This window comes from Anolis carolinensis, chromosome 2 (genome assembly GCF_035594765.1).
Source record: "Anolis carolinensis isolate JA03-04 chromosome 2, rAnoCar3.1.pri, whole genome shotgun sequence".
NCBI classification, from domain to species: Eukaryota; Metazoa; Chordata; class Lepidosauria; order Squamata; family Dactyloidae; genus Anolis; species Anolis carolinensis.
The window spans coordinates 184356191-184377078 of NC_085842.1; the positions used below are offsets into that span (position 1 = coordinate 184356191).

At 43.6% G+C, this 20888-nt stretch overlaps 1 protein-coding gene and 1 long non-coding RNA gene across 2 annotated transcripts in view; one reads left to right on the forward strand and one right to left on the reverse strand.

The window, feature by feature from the left end:
* The window catches only part of LOC103280206 (organic solute transporter subunit alpha), a 26739-nt gene extending 7178 nt beyond the window's left edge, over positions 1-19561 (reverse strand). The window contains exons 1-6 of the mRNA XM_062971285.1: positions 18519-19561; positions 17005-17156; positions 15277-15350; positions 5783-5938; positions 3964-4075; positions 1967-2219 (exon numbers count right to left, since the gene is read on the reverse strand). Coding sequence (XP_062827355.1) covers positions 1967-2219; positions 3964-4075; positions 5783-5938; positions 15277-15350; positions 17005-17156; positions 18519-18585 — 814 coding nt within the window. The 5' untranslated portion in view covers positions 18586-19561. The remainder of the gene's footprint in view (positions 1-1966; positions 2220-3963; positions 4076-5782; positions 5939-15276; positions 15351-17004; positions 17157-18518) is intronic.
* Positions 3994-14056, forward strand: LOC134296402 (uncharacterized). The gene is made up of 2 exons (XR_010003134.1): positions 3994-4098; positions 10192-14056. It is a non-coding gene; the product is annotated as an uncharacterized LOC134296402 (long non-coding RNA).
* Positions 19562-20888: the final 1327 nt, after the last annotated feature.

The window sequence follows — 20888 nt, forward strand, 5'->3', positions numbered from 1 at the left end:
GACCCTTCCAGACCCTATATCCCAGGGATCTGATCTCAGATTTTCTGCTTTAACCTAGATTACGTGAATCTGCACTATCAGATCATCTGGAATAAACAGAAAACCTTGGATCAGATTCTGGGATATTGAGCCTGTCTGGAAGGGTCTGTGGTCAAGCACCTAACCATAGACAACAATGGCGTATTTTCTGCCTGCAAGAAAATGTTTACAGAAAGGAGTGTTTGACTTTATGAGCCTTTCTCCCTTCAGATATAATACAGTCCAGAAACAAGCTTTGCTATCTTGTAGAAAATTGCCTTGGTCACACCACGCATCGACTTTGTGTCTTGTTTGCTATTTTGTTTCTTTCTATTCTAACAACACCATTCATTGACAGATTTTCCTCTACTGTTTCCAGCTTCTCTTTTCTGAACATATCTTAATCCTTATGGCCTGCTTTTAGTGGATGACCTCAGCAGGCAAGGGGAATGTATTGAAAATAAAAGTTTTAGCATCCTAGTTCAGAATTCTGAAATCTGAAATATAGTACTTCAAAACCTGAAATTATCCATATGGGTGATTGATGTAGTGACACCTTTCCTTTCTGGTGGCACACAAACTTTGCATCATGTATAAAATTATTACAAATATTGAAAGCAATTAACTTCAGGCTATATACATATATGAAGTGTATGTGCAACATAAATGAATGTTGTTGTTTTTGTGTCAGGAGCAACTTGAGAAACTGCTAGTCACTTCTGGTGTGAGAGAATTGGCCGTCTCCAAGGATGTTGCCCAGGGGATGCCCGGATGTTTCGATGTTTTTACCATCCTTGTGGGAGGCTTCCCTCATGTCCCTGCATGGAGCTGCAGCTGATAGAGGGTTGGATTCGAACCGGCAGCCTTCAGGTCAGCGACCCAACCTTCAAGGCATCAGTCCTGCCGGCACAAGGGTTTAACCCACTGTGCCTAATGAATTTTATGTTTAAACATGAGTCCAATTTATTTATTTACAGTATTTATATTCCACCCTTCTCACCCCAAAGGGGACTCAGGGCGGATCACATTATACACACATAGGGCAAACATTCAATACCTATAAACACATCAAACAGAGATCGAGACAGATGCAGAGGCAATTTAACCTTCTTCTGTGGGGATGTTCGATTCTGGCCACAGGGGGGAGCAGCTGCTTCATCATCCACTCTGACTGCACTTCCTCATTCCAGGTTGTAAATTAGTTAAACTTGCCTCCCCACTTTTTATAAGTGGTACCTTATTTCCTACTTGCAACTATCTTTTGGGTTGCTAGGTCAGCAACGAGCAGGGGCTATTTTTTATTTTTAATTGATGGATGCTCACCCCGCCACAGGCTGGCCTCGAACTCATGATGTCATGGTCAGAGTGATTTATTGCAGCTGCTCAACAGCCTGCGCCACAGCCCGGCCCCCCGCCACAGCCTGGCCCCCTCTAAGAGTCCAATCTTTAAGATACCTCATTATGTACATATATGCAAATAGTGATATTCCAAAAATCTAAGGGAAAATGAAATCCTAAACAATTCTGGTCCCAAGCATTTTGGATAAGGGATATTTAATCTGTAAACTTAGCCTCACTTTATTCCTTCTAGCAATGGGTGACAAACCTCAGGCATAGGGGTTCAATCCACTGATGCCACTGTTTGGGACAGGTTTTTCCCCCATCCTAAAAGGCTCAAATGCCTCTCTTCTGGCTTAGGCACAGGCAGTAGGACCTATAAGATAAAACATTCCTGTATTCTTGGGCTCACCCTTTTGTTTTTGTCCCCAAGAAGTCTTCTGCAATAGAATTTATCTCTTGGGCTGAAAGGGGTCCTCCCCTCCTGCTTTTCTTCTAAATTGTTTCTTATAAATAGTAGCTTTTTGCTGCTGATAGAAAGGCAAGCACATCTCCAAACCAGTAAGCATTCCCTACTATAGAGAGGATCTTCCCCATGAAGGCCACTTACCTTGAGCGCGACTAACAGGCGACAGAGGCGGGCTGCAAGGGATGGCACCCACTGCTCCCATGGTTTCCAGGATCCCACTCTGCAAACCACAGAGCACTAGAACCAAGATGATGCAGACAAATTTGGAGCGCAAGCTGTAGCCAGCAAGAGCTGGCTTGGTGGCCTTGTAGAAGAGCAAATAGCCATAGAAGGAGAGGAAAGTGGAGATACCTATGATAACATTGATGTAGGAGTTGGGGTTGGTGTAGCCCACCTAGGATGGAAAAACAGTGAAATCACAAGAAGTTCACAATGGCTCTCCTAGAAATTAATATTTAGGCTTCATCCCAGGCAATTTCAATGGTACAGCAGAAATCTCTCTATTTCAGAGATATGGCCATGTTCCAGAAGCATTCCCTCCTAACGTTTTGCCCACATCTATGGCAGGCATCCTCAGAGGTTGTGACCTCATAACCTCTGTGGATGCTTGCCATAGATGTGGGTGAAACGTCAGGAGAGAATGCTTCTGGAACATGGCCATACAGCCCGGAAACTCACAAAAACCCATGCACAAAACAGTTTAAATTAAATTAATAGGTCTCTTCTCATTGGCTTCTGAAAAGAGAGAGGGTACATAATCTTTGTGTATTTCCCCAACTTGAGAATATATCTCCTGTTCCTGCCATGCTCCTTACTTAAGATAGCATAACTATACCTTATTATTTCTTTATTTTTTTGAACTTTGAACTGCTTGTAAGCTTTTATTCCCAGGGTTGTACGTTAACATTATTTTTCAATGGAATAAATGGAATAAACATTCTGTCTTGCCATGGATAGACAGGTCTACAGATGGAGATGAGAATCTGTCCTCATCAGCCTCCTTCCTTTAGGAACTTACACTTTGCTGTTGGTAGTCTTATGAGAAGAAATGCAACTTGGTGGAGGTGCCTCCAATTCTCACAGCACAAACAGGGGATGGGTGGAGGAAAAGCACACCGGCCCTAGAATTGGTATATCTGTTTTCCTTCCACCCATCCACTCTCTATAACCTCAGTGGAGCTTTTAATTTGGCATTCCTCTGCTGTGACCTTGTCTTCTCTTATTTTCATTGAATTGTTCCTAATGGGGTGCAGGAGAAAGCAACCCATTTTACAACACTATAAAATCATTATAGTTTTTTAAAATTGTAGAATACTTCAGATAAGACAAGATTTGTACTTTATGGTGACCTTATTAATATTCAGAGGTGGTTTTACCAATCCCTGCCTCTACAATATAGCCTGCAGCACCTGCCATTCATTTGTAGACCCCCAATCAAGTATAAATCGGGGCTGATTCTGCTTAGCTTTCAAAATCGTATGGGATCTGGTGCCTTTAGACTTGTTAAAATGGATACATACAGGTTGCCAAAATTGAGTTGTCATCTAGCAAGCAAGCCTGACTACAATTAAAAGAAGTCTTATGATATATACTAGAGTCTCACTTATCCAACACTCACTTATCCAACGTTCTGGATTATCCAACACATTTTTGTAGTCAATGTTTTCAATGCATTGTGATATTTTGGTGCTAAATTCATAAATACAGTAATTACTACATAGCATTACTGCGTATTGAACTACTTTTTCTGCCAAATTTGTTGTATAACCTGATGTTTTGGTGCTTAATTTGTAAAATCATAACCTAATTTGATGTTTAATAGGCTTTTCCTTAATGCCTCCTTATTATCCAACATATTCGCTTATCCAATATTCTGCCGGCCCGTTTATGTTGGATAAGTGAGACTCTACTGTAGTTCACACTCTGTCCAACTCAGCTGATTCTAAACAAATTAGTCCATATTTGAAGGGGAATGGGTAACTGTCTCCCACAACTTTAAGTACACAACCTGTCTTACAAATGGGTTGGGGGGGGTTTTGTAAACCAATTTTTTTCTTAATAGGCATGTGTAATATTAACTCAAGTGCTCATTAATTTCTAGCCTCTTTGCCTTTCTGCTATGATTCAGAGTCACTCACATCACCATAGTCATATCTTTCATCTGTCCACAGTATAAGGGTGACAAAGAAGAGAATGCTCCGGATGATGGAGAGCTGGTACACAGCCAGTGTCATGCATCGCAGGTTTGTTCTGCAGAAACGGAAGAAGCAAATGTGAGTTATTTGTCAGAGTGTAGAAAGAAGGGAGTGGGGGAAATAAAGGATTGTCAATGTTTATCCTCTGTAAGATTTTAACTAAATATTTCCAGATCGTTGCTATTACTATTGTTCAGTATCATCTCATGGTGTTCAATGGATAGGTTGCAAACTAAGGTAGGTCACATCCACAGCACGGTGGTATTTATTTATTTATTTGCTTCATTTGTAGACTGCTCCCCCCCCCAATGCAGACTCAAAATGGTTTCCAACATGGACCAGCCCACGCCAGAGCTCCCTGTCAGCCGTGGCCACTCCCAGCTCTTTCAAGGCTAAACCAGTCACTTCAAGGATACCATCCATCCATCTTGCCCTTGGTCGGCCCCTCTTCCTTTTTCCTTCCTTTTCCCCCAGCATCATTATCTTCATGTTACAATAATAATAATATAAAATAATCATTTAAATCATAAACAACATTTAACATTGAAACGTAAAAGGTAAAGGTTTCCCCTGACGTTAAGTCCAGTCATGTCTGACTCTGGGGGTTGGTGCTCATCTCCATTTCTAAGCCGAAGAGCCGCCGTTGTCCGTAGACACCTCCAAGGTCATGTGGCCGGCATGACTGCATGGAGCGCATTAAAAACGTATCAATTTAACATTAAAATTACATAATCCAGCAATCGTGGTAATCCTTTTTGTGTCATACATGTGCAGAGCGAAAATTAGAAAACAAATACACTTAAAGCTTTCATATGTCTTTCCCAGTATATATTTCTACCTCTTCAGATTGTAAAAAGTGTGAAAATATGTAAGTGAATAGTGAGAATTCCAGAGGTCAGGGAAAGAGAAGGTCAGTGGCATAACAGGCAAAAGAAGACCTCTTATGTGAAATAGCAATCGATAGACTAATTTGCCCCGGGAGCAGCGTGAGAGGCCACTGTTAGCTCCAGCTCCTGCCAACTTAGCTTTTCGAAAACATGCCAATGTGAGTAGATCAATAGGTACTACTCCAGCGGGAAGGTAAGGGTGCTCCATGCAGTCATGCCGGCCACATGACCTTGGAGGTGTCTACGGACAATGCCGGCTCTTCGGCTTAGTAATGGAGATGAGCACCAACCCCCAGAGTCAGACATGACTGGACTTAACGTCAGGGGAAAACCTTTACCTACCTATCAATTTAATACAGGTTGAATGTGCCAGTGGCTCAACGCATCAAACCACTGCGCTGCTGAACATGCCGACCAAAAGGTCGGCAGTTCAAATCCGGGGGGCGTGGTAAGCTTCCGCTGTTAGCCCCAGCTTCTGCCAACCTAGTAGTTTGGAAACATGCAAATGTGAGTAGATCAATAGGTACTGCTCTAGCGGGAAGGTAACAGAGCCCAATGCAATCATGCTGGCCACATGACCTTGGAGGTGTCTATGAACAACACCAGCTCTTTGGTTTATAAATGGAGATGAGCACCAACCTCCAGAGTCGGACACGACTAGACTTAATGTCAAGGGGAAAACCTTTACCTTTACCTATGCTTTATCTGAAATGCTTGAGGCCAGAAGTGATATGGATTTTTTGAGATTTTGGAACACTTCTATTTGCATATACTTACATAATGAGATATCTTAGAGATGGACCCAAGTCTAAACCTGAAATTGATTTATATTTTATTTATACCTTATATACATAACAACAAAGACGGGTTCTTACCGGTTGACTGCAATCTCAGGAAGGCAGCAACAGCAGCAACAGGGGAAAGGGTTTGGAGAAACACGCTGTCCTGCCAGCTGGTGGAGCATTCGATCTGAGCCACCAAAGAAATCTCGGATCAAAGTAAGGAATTTCCAGAGGGTGATAGAGTGATAGCTGCAATCACAGGGATAACAGCATTATATAAACATGGGAACCAGAAAAGCAAATCATACAGTGGAGCTGCCAAGGTTGTCCCATTTCAGTTTGGTGGTGAGACTAGAAGAAGTTGCTACCTTTTCTCAATTCACATACAAAACCTAAACTGTGATGCAGCATGGCAAGCACCATGGTAGAGATAGTAGGCTAGTTTAAGGGAATCTAAAAGTTGTGTGAGAGCCAGAATGGTGTAGTGGTTTGAGTGTTCAGCTAAGACTCTGTGAGACCAAGGACTTCATCCCACGGACGTAGGCTCCATTTCTATGCACTACAGAAACGGAGCCCCACAAGAGTCCCATAGAGGCCATCACATGACATAAGTCCACATCTGGTGGGACTCTGTGGGGCTCTGTTTCTGCACCGCATGGAAAAGGAGCCCTAAGTCCGTCTTCAGGAGTTAGGTCCTACCCAACTCCAAACAACTTAAAGCAGCAGAAGATGGGGAAAGGACATGGGGTGGCTGGCTATCCAAGAAGATGGGGAAAGACGGTAGGGAACAAAGTACGGTAAAACAGTTCCCTCTGCTTTCTCCCAGCTCCTGGGATGAAGTTACATGATTCAAATCCCTACACAGCCATTGAAATCCACTGGGCTACTCGCACCTCTTTAGCCAGAGAGGCAAGAATGGGCAAATTCACTGCAAAAATCATGCCAAGGAAACCCTATGACAGGATCACCATAGGACTGCCATTGTAAGGCAGGAATGAAGGGGTAGGAGGAAATGGCCATATAAGGAGGTACGAGCAGGCCAGGTACACAGCCGATGGGTTATCACATGATTTCCCCGAAATCATGTGTTTTGAGAGAAACGAAAGTAATGATGAAATGTAATACTGCACCACAAATATGCACCAATGGTTTGATATGTGGGCGGTCGTAAACCGAACCCATTGAATTGTATAAATAGACACTTGACTCTGTCGGGGGGGGGGGGGTTCTCCCTTTTCAGCACCTAGTTGTGCGTGGGATGAACCTCTGCAGCTGCATGAACTTTAGTAAACTGCTTTCTTTGGAAAAAACTCCAGTTGTCTGTCTCCTACTTCCACTGCGTCCGCACAGACACACGAGAAGCCGAGAAGAGGGGAAGTCTGGCTTCCGCTACATTTTCTGGTGACCCCGACGTGATTCCACAATAAGACGGGCCAGGAGGTCGGAGACGGATCCCGTTGGCGGGACGGTCCCAACTCAGCGGTGGGGGCCGGAGGCAACTACCGTGAGACGAGAAGGGGCCCCTGAATATTGCAAGACCGGCTGCGGTGCTTGCCTCTGATGCCAACGCCGACTGACGGTGGGAGCTGCAACACCAGCGAGGTTCCATAGAAACCAGCCAGGAGGAAAAGGATCCAGGGAAAAGTCCAGGGGCGAAGGTTGGTCCGACGTCTACAGAAATCTGGCAAGTATAGTGGTTAAATGAGACACTAAGGGAACACCGGCGCCGGGAGGGACACACAAAGGTTCCCAGGGAGGTATAAAGGGGTTCTGTCTTGTGATTCCTGACGCATACCGTTGAGTGTCCAGGTGCCCAGGCCAAGGCAGTCCCCTCTATTAGGCAGGATGGGAGGCAGTGGGTTCAAATCCACCACCCCATTACAGTGTATGTTAGACAATTTCGGCTCAGTTGCAAGTAGAGCCGTAGAAGGAACTCCCCAGAGAACAAGACTTGTGAGGGTGCCCCAAGACCAAGTCGTGCAGGACTCATGCAAATCCATCCAAGACTGAGTCGCAACTCCCGGGGAAAGGAAGAAAAAAAAATGAAAAGAGGGAAGGTGGCATACCCTTTTGAAAAAAAAAACTGTTTGATTTCTTTGTCATGTGTGGGGAATAATGAGTTTCAAGTTCTGCATGTTTCGTGGTAATATTGAAGTGAAAATGAAAAAATGAGTCTATAGATTTATACAAAAAATGTTGAGCACAAATATCTAGAAATGTTTTATTACGGTTGAAAAATCTGATTCGAAGAGGGTCTGTCTGTGTTGTTAGTTTACTTTTGCTGACAAGCTGCAGAGAGGCCAGAAAAAGGGAGGGAGGCTGTTAAAATTGTGTTGAGGTTCAGAGACTGTCTTTCAAAAGAGAGCCTTTGATGGGGACCTTGTGTGTGCAAGAAAACTGGAATTATTTTGAGTTACTTGGCATAAATGGAAACTAAGCATATAATTTCTATGAGAAATGTTTAAAAGGTTAAATTGTGTTTCAAAAGAGTTTTCCTTGTTACTTCTGAGAAACAAAGGCTGTTTTCTTAAAAAGTTTTCTTTTGCACCTGGGCCTCATGCCAAAAAAGATAGTGGGAAAATCTTGGTAAAAACGATAAGTTATGAACTTGTTAACTGTGTCTTAAAAAAAAAAACTGATCCAAATTTGTTAGAATGTTTCTTCCCTGTCATTCTTGTTAAACTCAGGTGAAATGCCCAGAGAAAGATAATGGAATTCCAGTGGACAGCCAAGGTCAATGAAAGCCGCTGTGAACTAGTGAAGTTTTAAAAATGTAATGTGAATTTAATATGAAAAAAAAGAAAGAAAAATGATGATAAATGAGTGATGATGTAAATGTGTATGTATGTATGTATGTATGTATATATATATATATATATATATATATATATATATATATATATATATATTGGGGTTCTGTCTTTCACCTGGATCTTAAATCCTTGCTTTGGACTTGTTTTGGGACAACTGGGTGAGAATGTTTCATGAGCTGAGAGAGAGTGTGTGACTTTGTCTAAACAACTAACCACTAATCAGAATTCCTGTTGACCTTGTGTGAATGAGATGTATGTGTTGAATTCAAAATGCATAAAGAGTTATAAACAATGTTAGTAGATTTTAAAATGTATGTTGGACATGTGAATTTAATGAAAAAAGATGACAATTGAGTGATGTGATTCTAAATAAGAGATGTAGAGTGATTTTGGTTAAATCATTCTGTGTGTAAATATCTGCTATTTCCTGAAATGAGAAAAAATCCTGGTTTCTGTGTGCTGTGCATTCTGACCTGGGAAAATGTCTTGAGAAAAAGCCAACATGTTTGTTCAGAAGCAATTCGGAAGCTGTAGATATCTTTTTTTTTGAAAAAAAAATGGTCTTAGGCTTGAAAAGAAGAAAAAAAATTCCTTGTTTTGAAAGAACAATGCTTCAGTGTTTTTGGAGAACATGGTGATACAACAGATAAGAGCTGGACATTTGCCCAGAAATTGAATCTCGAAAAAAAAAATGAGCCTGAACAAGTGTACTTTTGAATACTCAAGCCTCTGTGGGCTACTTCCCCCTTTTTCTGTTCGACAGACTGTTTAAACCCCTTACAGGTTATAGGGAAATGTTAAAAGTTCTTTTTTTTTGCAGCACTTTGGAATACAAGTAATCTTGGTAAGTCAAGAAGGAGAAGGAATGTGAATGAATGTTTTGGAGAGGACAAGGAGAGGAGTTATTAGTTGTGGAGACTTTGTATGGAAAACTGTCACAAGGTGGCAGTGCAAAAAAAATATATATTTATTTTTGAAAAAAATTGATCCCATATTCCTGACACAGAAGGATTAAGAACTGACATTGATTTTTAAATTTTTGATTGACATTTTATTCAAAAAGGGAGCTAGTGCCCAAGTGATAAAAAGTTATCCTTTTGAGAACCAAAGGCATGATATAATTGGCTACGTCTCATGGTGCTTCATAATAATTTTGTGAGATTTGGATTCTGGACTTTGTGATTTTGGCCCAGCTCTTTCTAAAGGTTACGGAAAGGGAGGACTAGGACTTTTGTAAACGGGACATTAGATCATGCAAATAGGGGCATTTTTCCATCGCCCCCAGCCTGGATTTTGCCAGATTTGAGAAGCGGCAGGAGGCTTTTCAACGTGTGTTACTAACAAATTTTGATCTGTTAAAGCTGAAGAATAAGAATGTAGCAACGAGTCGGTGTAAAAGGGGAATTGAGTAAGTTTAACACTGCAGCAGGACTGGAGTGGAAGATTGCATTGCAGCAAGTGGATAGACGATTGTTAAATCGTTTGCGGAAAAGAAAAGAAAAAGATGCAGAGAAGAAAGATTTTGTTGGATTTCAAGACAGATGAGTGTGTTGTCGAAGGCACAACCTCTGAGGAGGCCTGCCGTGGATGTGAGCGAAACGACTAGAGATAGTGCTTCAAGAGCCATACAGCCTGGAAGAATGAGTATTTCCCTCCCCTTCTTTACCCTCTCATTGTTTTTTGCTACAGGTCCTGAACTCCTGTATGGGATAAAACCAGAAGTCTATGAGACATGTTTATTGAGAGGCCTGGGAAGGCCTATAGGTGTTGCTGAGTGCTAAGGCTGTGATGGAGTGTGGCATCAGGCTGGAGGCTGTAAGGGCTGACCAACTCAACAACATACAATTTTCTATTTTGACCCAACTCTCCTGGTTAGGACCTTTTGTAACGGGACATTGCAAATAATTTGGATTTTTGCCGGATTTGAGAGACAATGAGGGACTTTTTCATATGCCATCTAACAACCTTGCTTTTTAAGCCAAAAGGAGGATATAGCACGGAGACAATGTGACAAAGAATAAAATAAGTTAACCATTGCAGCAGGACCAGAGTAAAAAGGATTGCTGCAGATCGTGAAAGAAGGCCCATGGAGGAATCGTTTCTCAAGAGGCCATGGAGGGGTCGTTTGGGAGCTGAATAGTGGCCTACCTGCCCCACCCGTGGAGAGACAAGGGATTTCAACAAGATTGGCTGAGACAAAAGTGATGCTGAACAGGATGATCGACAGATGGGTAATCCGTTCCCCCTCCCCCCTTCTCTCTCACTATCTTCCTGTTTTCTTTTTCAGCTTTTTGGACTCCTGTTCCTAAATTGGAGATCCATAAGGCATTGTTACTGAGAGGCCTGTTTTCCAAAATGGAGATCCATAAGGCATTATTACTGGAAGGCCTGTTTTAGAATCCAAAACCCGCAGGGGTTTAAGTCTACCCCACACCACACGCTGGGTATACTGGATATGACAGCTAAAGCCCTGTGAGAGATGGAGATTTTCTTTACAGACTTTTCTTTACACAGAGACAATTCTTAGAGACTAGAGACTTGATTGGACAAAGAGACTTTCTTCAAATTAACTGAACATTATTCCTTTGATCAAGGAAGAGGAAACACACCCCCAGTTTGACTTTATGCCAAAGACCTGAAAGTTGGACATGTATGTGAATGGCCACCTCTGGCCATAGCAACAAATCCATCATCGGAAGAAGCCAAATGACTGGGCTAGATCAGAATTCTACTGTGGACTATATCCTTTCTAAAACCTGATTAATATTTTTAATCCTCATGTGTTGTTTACCTCTGGTGATGAAACTATGTACAAATGCTATTCTGCGCTCATTTTCCACTGAAAAGATAGCTCGGCTGCAAGCTAGAAGGGATTGGAGGGACTCATAAGTCTGCTCATTTGGTTTGCTTCATCTTTTGTATACACGCTTCGCAAAAAAAAAAGGGGGGGGGAATAAGGCAGGAATGAAGGGGTAGGAGGAAATGGCCATATAAGGTACGAGCAGGCCAGGTACACAGCCGATGGGTTATCACATGATTTCCCCGAAATCATGTGTTTTGAGAGAAACGAAAGTAATGATGAAATGTAATACTGCACCACAAATATGCACCAATGGTTTGATATGTGGGCGGTCGTAAACCGAACCCATTGAATTGTATTAATAGACACTTGACTCTGTCGGGGGGGGGGGGTTCTCCCTTTTCAGCACCTAGTTGTGCGTGGGATGAACCTCTGCAGCTGCATGAACTTTAGTAAACTGCTTTCTTTGGAAAAAACTACAGTTGTCTGTCTCCTACTTCCACTGCGTCCGCACAGACACACGAGAAGCCGAGAAGAGGGGAAGTCTGGCTTCCGCTACAATTGAAATGAGTTTTTTTGTGGCGCACACAATGCAGTTATCCAATACAGGAGAATAGGTGCTGAATTTAGGAAGTTTAGTCTCAGAACTGCCCCACAAAATCTGTCGCCTAAGGAAATTCACGTCCTCCTACTTGATAGTAGTATCTTTTTTAGAGAGAATAAGTGGGATATAAATAATAGAAATAATAAGAATAGCAACAACACCAGGCCAGCCTCAATAGCTGAGGAGAACTCAATGGTTAACCTTGACTTTTTGCCCTTCTATTTGCATGTAGGCATGTTATCGGGTCTCTCTTTCTTTCTGGAGATCATGGCCTTAAAGGGAGCATATATTTCAGGCTCAGGTTTGATAGAACTGCATTCCTTTTAAAGAGAAAGGAAAATCTCAAGATGTGCATGTTACGAAGTTTGAGACAATAGAATGAAAGCTATTAAAGATACAGGGAATGGGAATGTGTTCTACAGAACCTGTTTCAGCAGCTCCTCTACTTAGTTTCAAGAAGAAGATGAAATACTCAAGCCTGAAATATCAGGATGAGTTTTTGCATGTGCATTTAGGGCTATAAGGCTCATCATCCTAATATGCCCTGTGGAAACAGCAAAGGAAGGAGGCCAGCAGGCATCATAGAATCATAGAATCATAGAATCGTAGAGTTGGAAGAGATCTCACGGGCCATCCAGTCCAACCCTCTGCAAGAAGCAGGAAAATCTCATTCAAAGCACCCCCGACAGATGGCCATCCAGCCTCTGCTTAAAAGCCTCCAAAGAAGGAGCCGAACAGCTCTCACAGTGAGGAAGTTCTTCCTGATGTTCAGGTGAAATCTCCTTTCCTGTAGTTTGAAGCCATTGTTCCACGTCCTAGTCTCTAGGGCAGCAGAAAACAAGCTTGTTCCCTCCTCCCTATGACTTCCCCTCACATATTTGTATATGGCTATCATGTCTCCTCTCAGCCTTCTCTTCTGCAGACTAAACATGCCCAGCTCTTTAAGCCACTCCTCATAGGGCTTGTTCTCCAGACCCTTGATAATCCCTACAGGAGTTGGCTATTTGTTTGAATTCTTCTTTGGTGATTTCTCCCTTTTTCCACTTCTTGTGCATGTCTTTTTTGAGTCTTAGACCAGTTAGAAGTTCTTTGGACATCCATTCTGGCTTCTTTGCACTTGTCTTGTTTTTATTCTTTGTTGGCACTGTTTGCATTTGCACTTTGAGTATTTTACTTTTGAAAAACTTCCATCCATCCTTGACTCCCTTGTCTTTTAGTATTGGCGTCCATGTCTTTTAGTATTGGCGTCAATAGTTCCTTCATTTTTTGGAAGTCAGCTCTCCTAAAGTCCAGAATGCGGGTTTGACTTTTTTTCATTTCGGCCTTCCTTTGTATTGCAAACTGGAGGAGCACATGGTTGCTTGCCCCTAAGGATCCAATCACTTCAACTGCATTGATCTGGTTCTCGGCATTTGTTAGGATGAGGTCAAGAGTAGCTGATCTCCTTGTTGCCTCTTCTACCTTCTGGACCATAAAATTGTCTGCAAGGAAGTGAGGAATTTGTTGGACTTTGTACTCTTGGCCGAGTTTGTTTTCCAGTAGATATCAGGATAGTTGAAATCATCCATGACTACTATATCTCTTCTTTGTGCCTGTTTGGTCAGCTACTGACAGAAGGTTTCATCAAGTTCTTCATCCTGATTCGGAGGTCTGTAGTAGACACCCACGACGAGTGTCATGCAGCCAGATCCCAGGGCTGAATTTCCAAGCCCTGAATCTGACTTCATAACATAAACATGCGAGCACCTGGCGGGAGAAGATAAAATGAGCCTGGGAACTCAGGGGTGAAAGTATAAGAACCGAAGAGGAGGACGAAGAAAACGGGGGCGCCATGTCATGCAGCCAGATCCCAGGGCTGAATTTCCAAGCCCTGAATCTGACTTCATAACATAAACATGCGAGCACCTGGCGGGAGAAGATAAAATGAGCCTGGGAACTCAGGGGTGAAAGTATAAACAATTATAATTGCTATAGTGTGGGGGGGGATAGAAACCTTGGTGGAAATGTGATCCAGAAGGTGGGGTTTGATGATGATATTTGCGTGTGATATTACGTTGCATCAGAAGTGATAAAATTAGATGTATGTAAACATTAGGTCATTCTCGACTTTTCCAAAGTCATGTATTCTTCAATAAAGATTGTGTTTGAGAGCAGCTGTCTTTGATCTGCGTTCAGACTGGTCCTTTGAAGTAAGCCTGACAACGAGATCATTTTGAGTCCCGGTTCCCTTGATGCTTATCCAGATGCTTTCAAGTTGGTTTCCCGGATTGCCGTCTTGCATCTCTTCTGCTTAAATTTCTCAAATTAGTCTAGTACAGTCATCCCTGGAGCCCCCAGTAGCACAGAGGGTTAAACTGCTGAGCTGCTGAACTTGCTGACCGAAAGGTTGGTGGTTTGAATCTGGGGAGCGGAGTGAGCTCCCGCTATTAGCCCCAGCTTCTGCCAACCTAGCAGTTCGAAAACATGCAAATGTGAATAGATCAATAGGTACCGCTCCGGCAGGAAGGTAATGGCACTCCATGCAGTTATGCTGGCCACATGACCTTGGAGGTGTCTATGGACAACGTCACCTCTTTGGCTTAGAAATGGAGATGAGATCCAGCCCCCAGAGTTGGACATAACTAGACTTAATATCTGGGAAAAACTTTTACTTTTACTTTTACCTTTACAGTCATCCCTAGCTATTGGTTGCGGTTTGGTTCTAAATCCTCCTGAAGACACCAGATTTTGTGAATACTTAAGTCCCATCCTATAAATCAAGATTTGAAATTCTTTTGCATATTATCAAGCTGAGTGTAGATAGTTGAATCTGTGAATAGATCTGTGGGTACAGAGGGTTGAATGTAATATAGACGATATATATTGTTTGCCCTGGAAATATCAGCCATTATTTCCTTGCTTCTTCTAAAGGAGATTGTGTCTTTTTTGCAATTAAAAGAGAGGCAACAATTCAGTTGATGTAATGTCCTTCTGCCGAAAATCCTTAACTGAAAAACAATCAAATAATAGCAACAGACTAGAAACAAAATGTTTCAGCCTTTCCTGTCTATAACCTTCACATCAGGGCCGTAGCCAGAAAAAAATTTCGGGGGGGGGGGGGGGGGGCTACAGACCTGTCAATACCTGCTTGAGATAGTGCCTGGAGGAACTTTTAATTTTTTGCATCTCATAGACTTAGCATGGGGATTTGGTTAACCACTTAAAATTCATGAATAAACCAGGTTTTTTTTTTAACCTGAAAATTTTCGGGGGGGGGGGGGGAGTTGAACCCCTAACCTCCTCCCCCCCCCCCCCCCCCCGGCTACAGGCCTGCTTCACATGATAACTTTTCTCCCATATCCCCTTCCCCACTTTAATCCAATAAACTTACATGGATCCTACAAAGCTGCAGACAAAGAAGGCTCGAGGGATGAACAAACCAATGAGGGAAGTGAGGCTAAACACCTGTTTGAAAAAGAGATTGGTGAGGATATTAACACCACCATACCTTCCAACATTTCATAGATAAAAACAAGGACATAATTGGTCAAGTAACAGAAGAGTTTGGTCAAGCGGCAAACATAAGGAGAAAGGCACAAGCTAGGAGAGGCTGCAGCAGGTTGTTTTTGCCTCCATTTACAGGGAAAGGCAAGATTTTGATCTTCCTCTTGCTGAGTAAATAGCGTGCAAATTATTTTTGTACTTTGAAGTTTGTAGCAGCTAATGTAAGCTGAGGTGGAACAAAAGTGGAAAATGAGAGATAGAGAGAGAAACTGGGACATATTAAAAGCATCTGAAAAAATATTATTAAGAAAAAGTTTTGTGCTATCTGCAAGATAAACGTTATCCTCCATTTCACGTACACAGATTAAGGAAACAATGAAATGCAAAACATAAAGTTTGTTGACATTTTAATTTGTGATGCTAAGATGTATGCCCAATGACTTCTTCTAACAAAGGGAATGTCTACCTCAACAGATTTTATGATAGTCAGGGATTTTTTTTTCGTATCAGGAGCGACTTGAGAAACTGTGGGTTGCTTCTGGTGTGAAAGAATTGGCCGTCTGCAAGGACGTTGCCCCGGGGATGCCTGGATGTTTTGATGTTTTTACCATCCTTGTGGGAGGCTTCTCTCATGTCCCCACATGGAGCTGGAGCTGATAGAGGGAGCTCATGGGCGCTCACCCCGATTTGGATTCGGACCAGCAACCTTCAGGTCAGCAACCCAACCTTCAAGTCATCTGTCCTGCTGGCACTGGGGTTTTAATCCACTGGGGCACCTATAATCAGGGATAGCTGTGCACAATATACATCACAATGAAACAAAATCCACAAAAGTCAAGCAAAATGCAAAAACAATAATGCAAATCTTTGAAGCTTCACTGGCTTCTTCATCATGCAAAATATGTTAAAAATCATACAGGTGAAGATTTTAAAAAAGTAACAGAAAAATCAGTTATTTCGCCGCTAAATTTTTTGACTTTTGTTTCCGTCTCCACACAACCCAAACAACTTACCAGCTGGCTTTGTGGAAAATGGGCATTTTGAGCCTGGATACAGCTATGATTTCAGACATTTTGTGGAAGGGCACCGTTCCCCACTCTACCCAGATGCCATTTTGTGAAAGTACAAGAAAAAAGTACTGTCAACATTGCTGATATGTAAACTAGCTTCCAAATTTTGCTGACCCCTTGTTACAGCCTAGTCCTCAGTATATTTTACTTAGGAATGCCATATTTCTTTCTTTACTGTGTTGAGGGAGCCTCCGGTGGCCCAGGGGATAAAAGCCTTGTGACTTGAAGGTTGGGTTGCTGACCTGAAGGCTGCCAGGTTCGAATCCCATCCGGGGAGAGTGCGGATGAGCTTCCTCTGTCAGCTCCAGCTCCATGCGGGGACATGAGAGAAGCCTCCCACAAGGATGGTAAAAACATCAAAAAACATCCGGGCGTCCCCTGGGCAACGTCTTTGCAGACGGCCAATTCTCTCACTCCAGAAGCAACTCCGGTTGCTCCTGACACACACACACACACACAAAAACCTGTGTTGAGGACTACATGGTACTAAAAGCAGATGATGAGATAGATGCGATAGAATTGAGGGATCCATATCCTCTTCTTACCGGATAGACTCCCAGGATCCAAAGTGAAAGGCTGGTACGGTGGGAGCTCTTGCCATGGCGCAAGAAGAAGCCTATCTGCTCCAGGAAGAGACCGACCTGCACAAGACCCAGGAATATCGGTACCAAGAAGATCCAGATTTGGCCCTTGATGACTATGACAGGAAGAAAGCAGCATGGGTCAGAAAGAAAGAGAATAGTTTTACTTTGCTCCTACATTATATGAATTGAAAGTCCTTCCTATTAGATATTTTGAGGAAGGCAGCTGGTTATTCTCAAGCACAAGACACCATGCACATGGTCAACAATACTCAGTTATTACTTTGTCATTTTTCTAAGGTGAAATGGCAAGCAATGCCATACTGTCCAACCTTTCACTGACAGAAATTGGAATACCTGTGGCCAAGCCGCCTGAGTGTTGTAGCATAGAATAGAAGAACTTTATTGTCATTGTACATCCTTCAACAAAATTAAATATCATCCCCAATGACATTATATATGTACAAATTACAAAACAAGTACCCATCCTTCCACATTTTAATAGCTATTGCACAACCCCTAATGCCACATCAGTGTAAATGCCACAGCTTTAGGATAAAAGCTTTCTCTCATCCTATTTGTCCTTGTTTTATAATCTTATACCATCTGCTAGATGGCAACAATAAAAAAGAATATTCAGCATGCGAGGGATCATTCAGAATATTTTGAGCTTTCTTAAGGCAACAGGAATTATACAGTTATTTCAGAACTGTATAATTCAATAATTCTCTGGGCAGTAACGGCAATCCGCTTGTAGTCAAGACAACAACGGTTATGGATGAGGAAGACAACACAAATTCGAAGACACTGCGGCACTGTGCTTTTTCATGAACTTACTGGGAAGATGAGCACAAAGTACAGTAGAGTCTCACTTATCCAATGTTCTGGATTATCCAACACATTTTTGTAGTCAATGTTTTCAATACATCGTGATATTTTGGTGCTAAATTCGTAAATACAGTAATTACTACATAGCATTACTGCGTATTGAACTACTTTTCCTGTCAAATTTGTTGTATAACATGATGTTTTGGTGCTTAATTTGTAAAATCATGACCTATTTTGATGTTTAATAGGCTTTTTCTTAATCTCGCCTTATTATCCAACATATTCACTTATCCAACGTTCTGCCGGCCCGTTTATGTTGAATAAGTGAGACTACTGTACGAGTATTTTTACAGATTGAGCTGCATTTGCACCAAAGAAAATAAGTTTAGGAAAAAGGAGGAAAAGTGGCAGGAGGAAAGAGAAATGGGGACATATTAAAAGGAACTGAAAAGTAGAATGACAGAGAGTCAGTCAGGACTGTCCCTGTCAAATTGAGACCACTGGAGTATGTAATTATGGAGTCAAACCTCAAAAAGCACTGATTAAAAAGTGCTCTGTATCTTACATCTAACCTTTGGTTATCCTTCATCCTTCCCCACCACACCCTCAACCCGATGTTTCTCACTTTTCTGCACTATCCCCATTCTCACCTTGAAATATCTCAGATGACAAAGGGAACTTATCGTTAGAGAGGGAGCAGTTTGATACACGCACCATTTTCTTCTCATCAGGGCAGGTGTCTCCAGGTGCCCAATCACCAATAATTTCCTCCTTTTTCAATATTAGTCACCGAATTAATCATTGACATAAACCAGGAATAGGTGTCTTGGCAACAGGGCCCAAGTCCACTTCTCTTCACCTGCTGGGGATTCCTAGCAAGGTAGCTGTGTACATCCATATTGGCGTAGAACAGTGGTTCCCAACTTTGGTCTTCCAGGTGTCTTGAACTTCAGCTCCTACAATTCTTGATAGTTGGCTAATCTGGCTGGGGCTTCTTGAAGTCCCAGACACCTTAAAGACCAAAAGTCGGGGACCACTGTCCTAGAGGGTGAGGATATTTCAATGTTTTAGTACTATGTATTGATAGGAAGGATCGAGATTCTGGAGGTGTTGCGATAGAGCATTAATTCCCAAGTCCTGTCAGAATGGCCAATATTCAGAGATGATGGAAAGTGCAATATCTGCATAGCCATGTGTCTCTCCACACATTTGTTCTAACAGCAAAACACATTGCAAAGTCAGATTTCCCCATGAAGATGAACTGATGGATTTGAGGTATTATTCTGATCAGCAACAAGAGTGTTCAGTACACAAACTGATAGGACCTGACAACGATTTGGCAGTATAACAGACTGTGAAGAAGGAATTGCTTCCCATAACTTTATGAAACATTAGAAGGATCCAACTGTATTTAGGGAAAGAAATGAATTTCTGTTTTTCATACTTAAAAGACCAGGATCTGAACAGAATGAGAGCCCTGAGCTCATTCATTTTCATATAATTTTACAAGTTTATGAAGTCACAACCAGCAAAGTGAATGTGCTGGAAAATTCCACCAAACTCACAAATTTGATAGAGGTTTTGACTATATCCAGGGTGTCAGTTGGCCATGTGCAGCCTCTTTAAGGTAAACTTTTCCCTAGTCCTTTCTACGTAACATAACTCATAACACAACCCTTTGTTTTTACTTAAAGTATATTTCTTTGGGCCTCCAATCTGTAAGCGGTTGACTCATTTACCTTTTCAGGTGAAGATCACAAATCACTCAGGAGTAGATCTCAATTAGAAGAAGGCACCAGAGTATTACTTCCCTCATATTTCCTTCTTATATTAAGTAAAGTGCAAGCAGGGCCGGCCCCACTCATGCGGCAGCTGACGCCGCCGCCTCGGGCGCAGGCCCGGGGGGGCGCCGTCAGGCTGGGCGGGAGGCGGGGCACCGCCCTGACGGTGCCCCGCCTCCCGCCCAGTGCGCCCTGGCCCGTCTGGCCTGCTTGAAAAGGCCAGACGGGCGAGCGGGAGTAGCGTGGGAGGCGGGGCCAGCTCTGACGCCGCTCCCCCCCCCCGCCCAGCGTGCCTTGGCCCCGCCTCCCACGCTGCGTGGGAGGCAGGGCCAAGGCACGCTGGGCGGGGGGGGAGCGGCGTCAGAGCTGGCTCCGCCTCCCACGCTACTCCCGCTCGCCCGTCTGGCCTTCCTAGAAGGCCAGAAAGCAGCGGAGGTCCCTCCAGGCCGCGATTGCGGCCTGGAGGGACCTCTGCTGCTTTCTGGCCTGGTAGGAAAGGCCAGACGGGCGAGCGGGAGTAGCGGAGGCGGAGCCAGCTCTGACGCCGCTCCCCCCCCGCCCAGCGTGCCTTGGCCCCGCCTCCCGAGGCGTGGGAGGCGGGGCCAAGGCACGCTGGGCGGGGGGGGGAGCGGCGTCAGAGCTGGCTCCGCCTCCGCTACTCCCGCTCGCCCGTCTGGCCTTTCCTACCAGGCCAGAAAGCAGCGGAGGTCCCTCCAGGCCGCAATCGCGGCCTGGAGGGACCTCCGCTGCTTTCTGGCCTGCTAGGAAGGCCAGACGGGCGAGTGGGAGTAGCGTGGGAGGCGGGGCCAACTCTGGCCCCGCCCCCCCGCCCAGCGTGCCCTGGCCCCGCCTCCCACGCAGCGTGGGAGGCGGGGCCAGGGCACGCTGGGCGGGGGCGGGGCCAACTGTGGCCCCGCCCCCTCACTAATCGCCATGGCCCCGCCTCCCACGCAGCGTGGGAGGCGGGGCCAGGGCGCGGGAGGCGGGGCCGGTGGCGGGGGCGCTTTTCAGCACCCCCGCTTCCCATTAAAAATTATCTCCGGCCGGCCCTGAGTGCAAGTAAAGATAACAACCCTAGCATTTACACCGTTCTAAGCTATATATAATGTACGTGCTCCCAATTTGATCCAGAGAAGGAAACAAAAATGTTCCAGTGCTTTAACTTTGGTTCACTCTTGTGACTTCATTGTGACGGAATGAAAAATCAAAATGTGTAGTCCATGCACTGCCTTGCCAGAG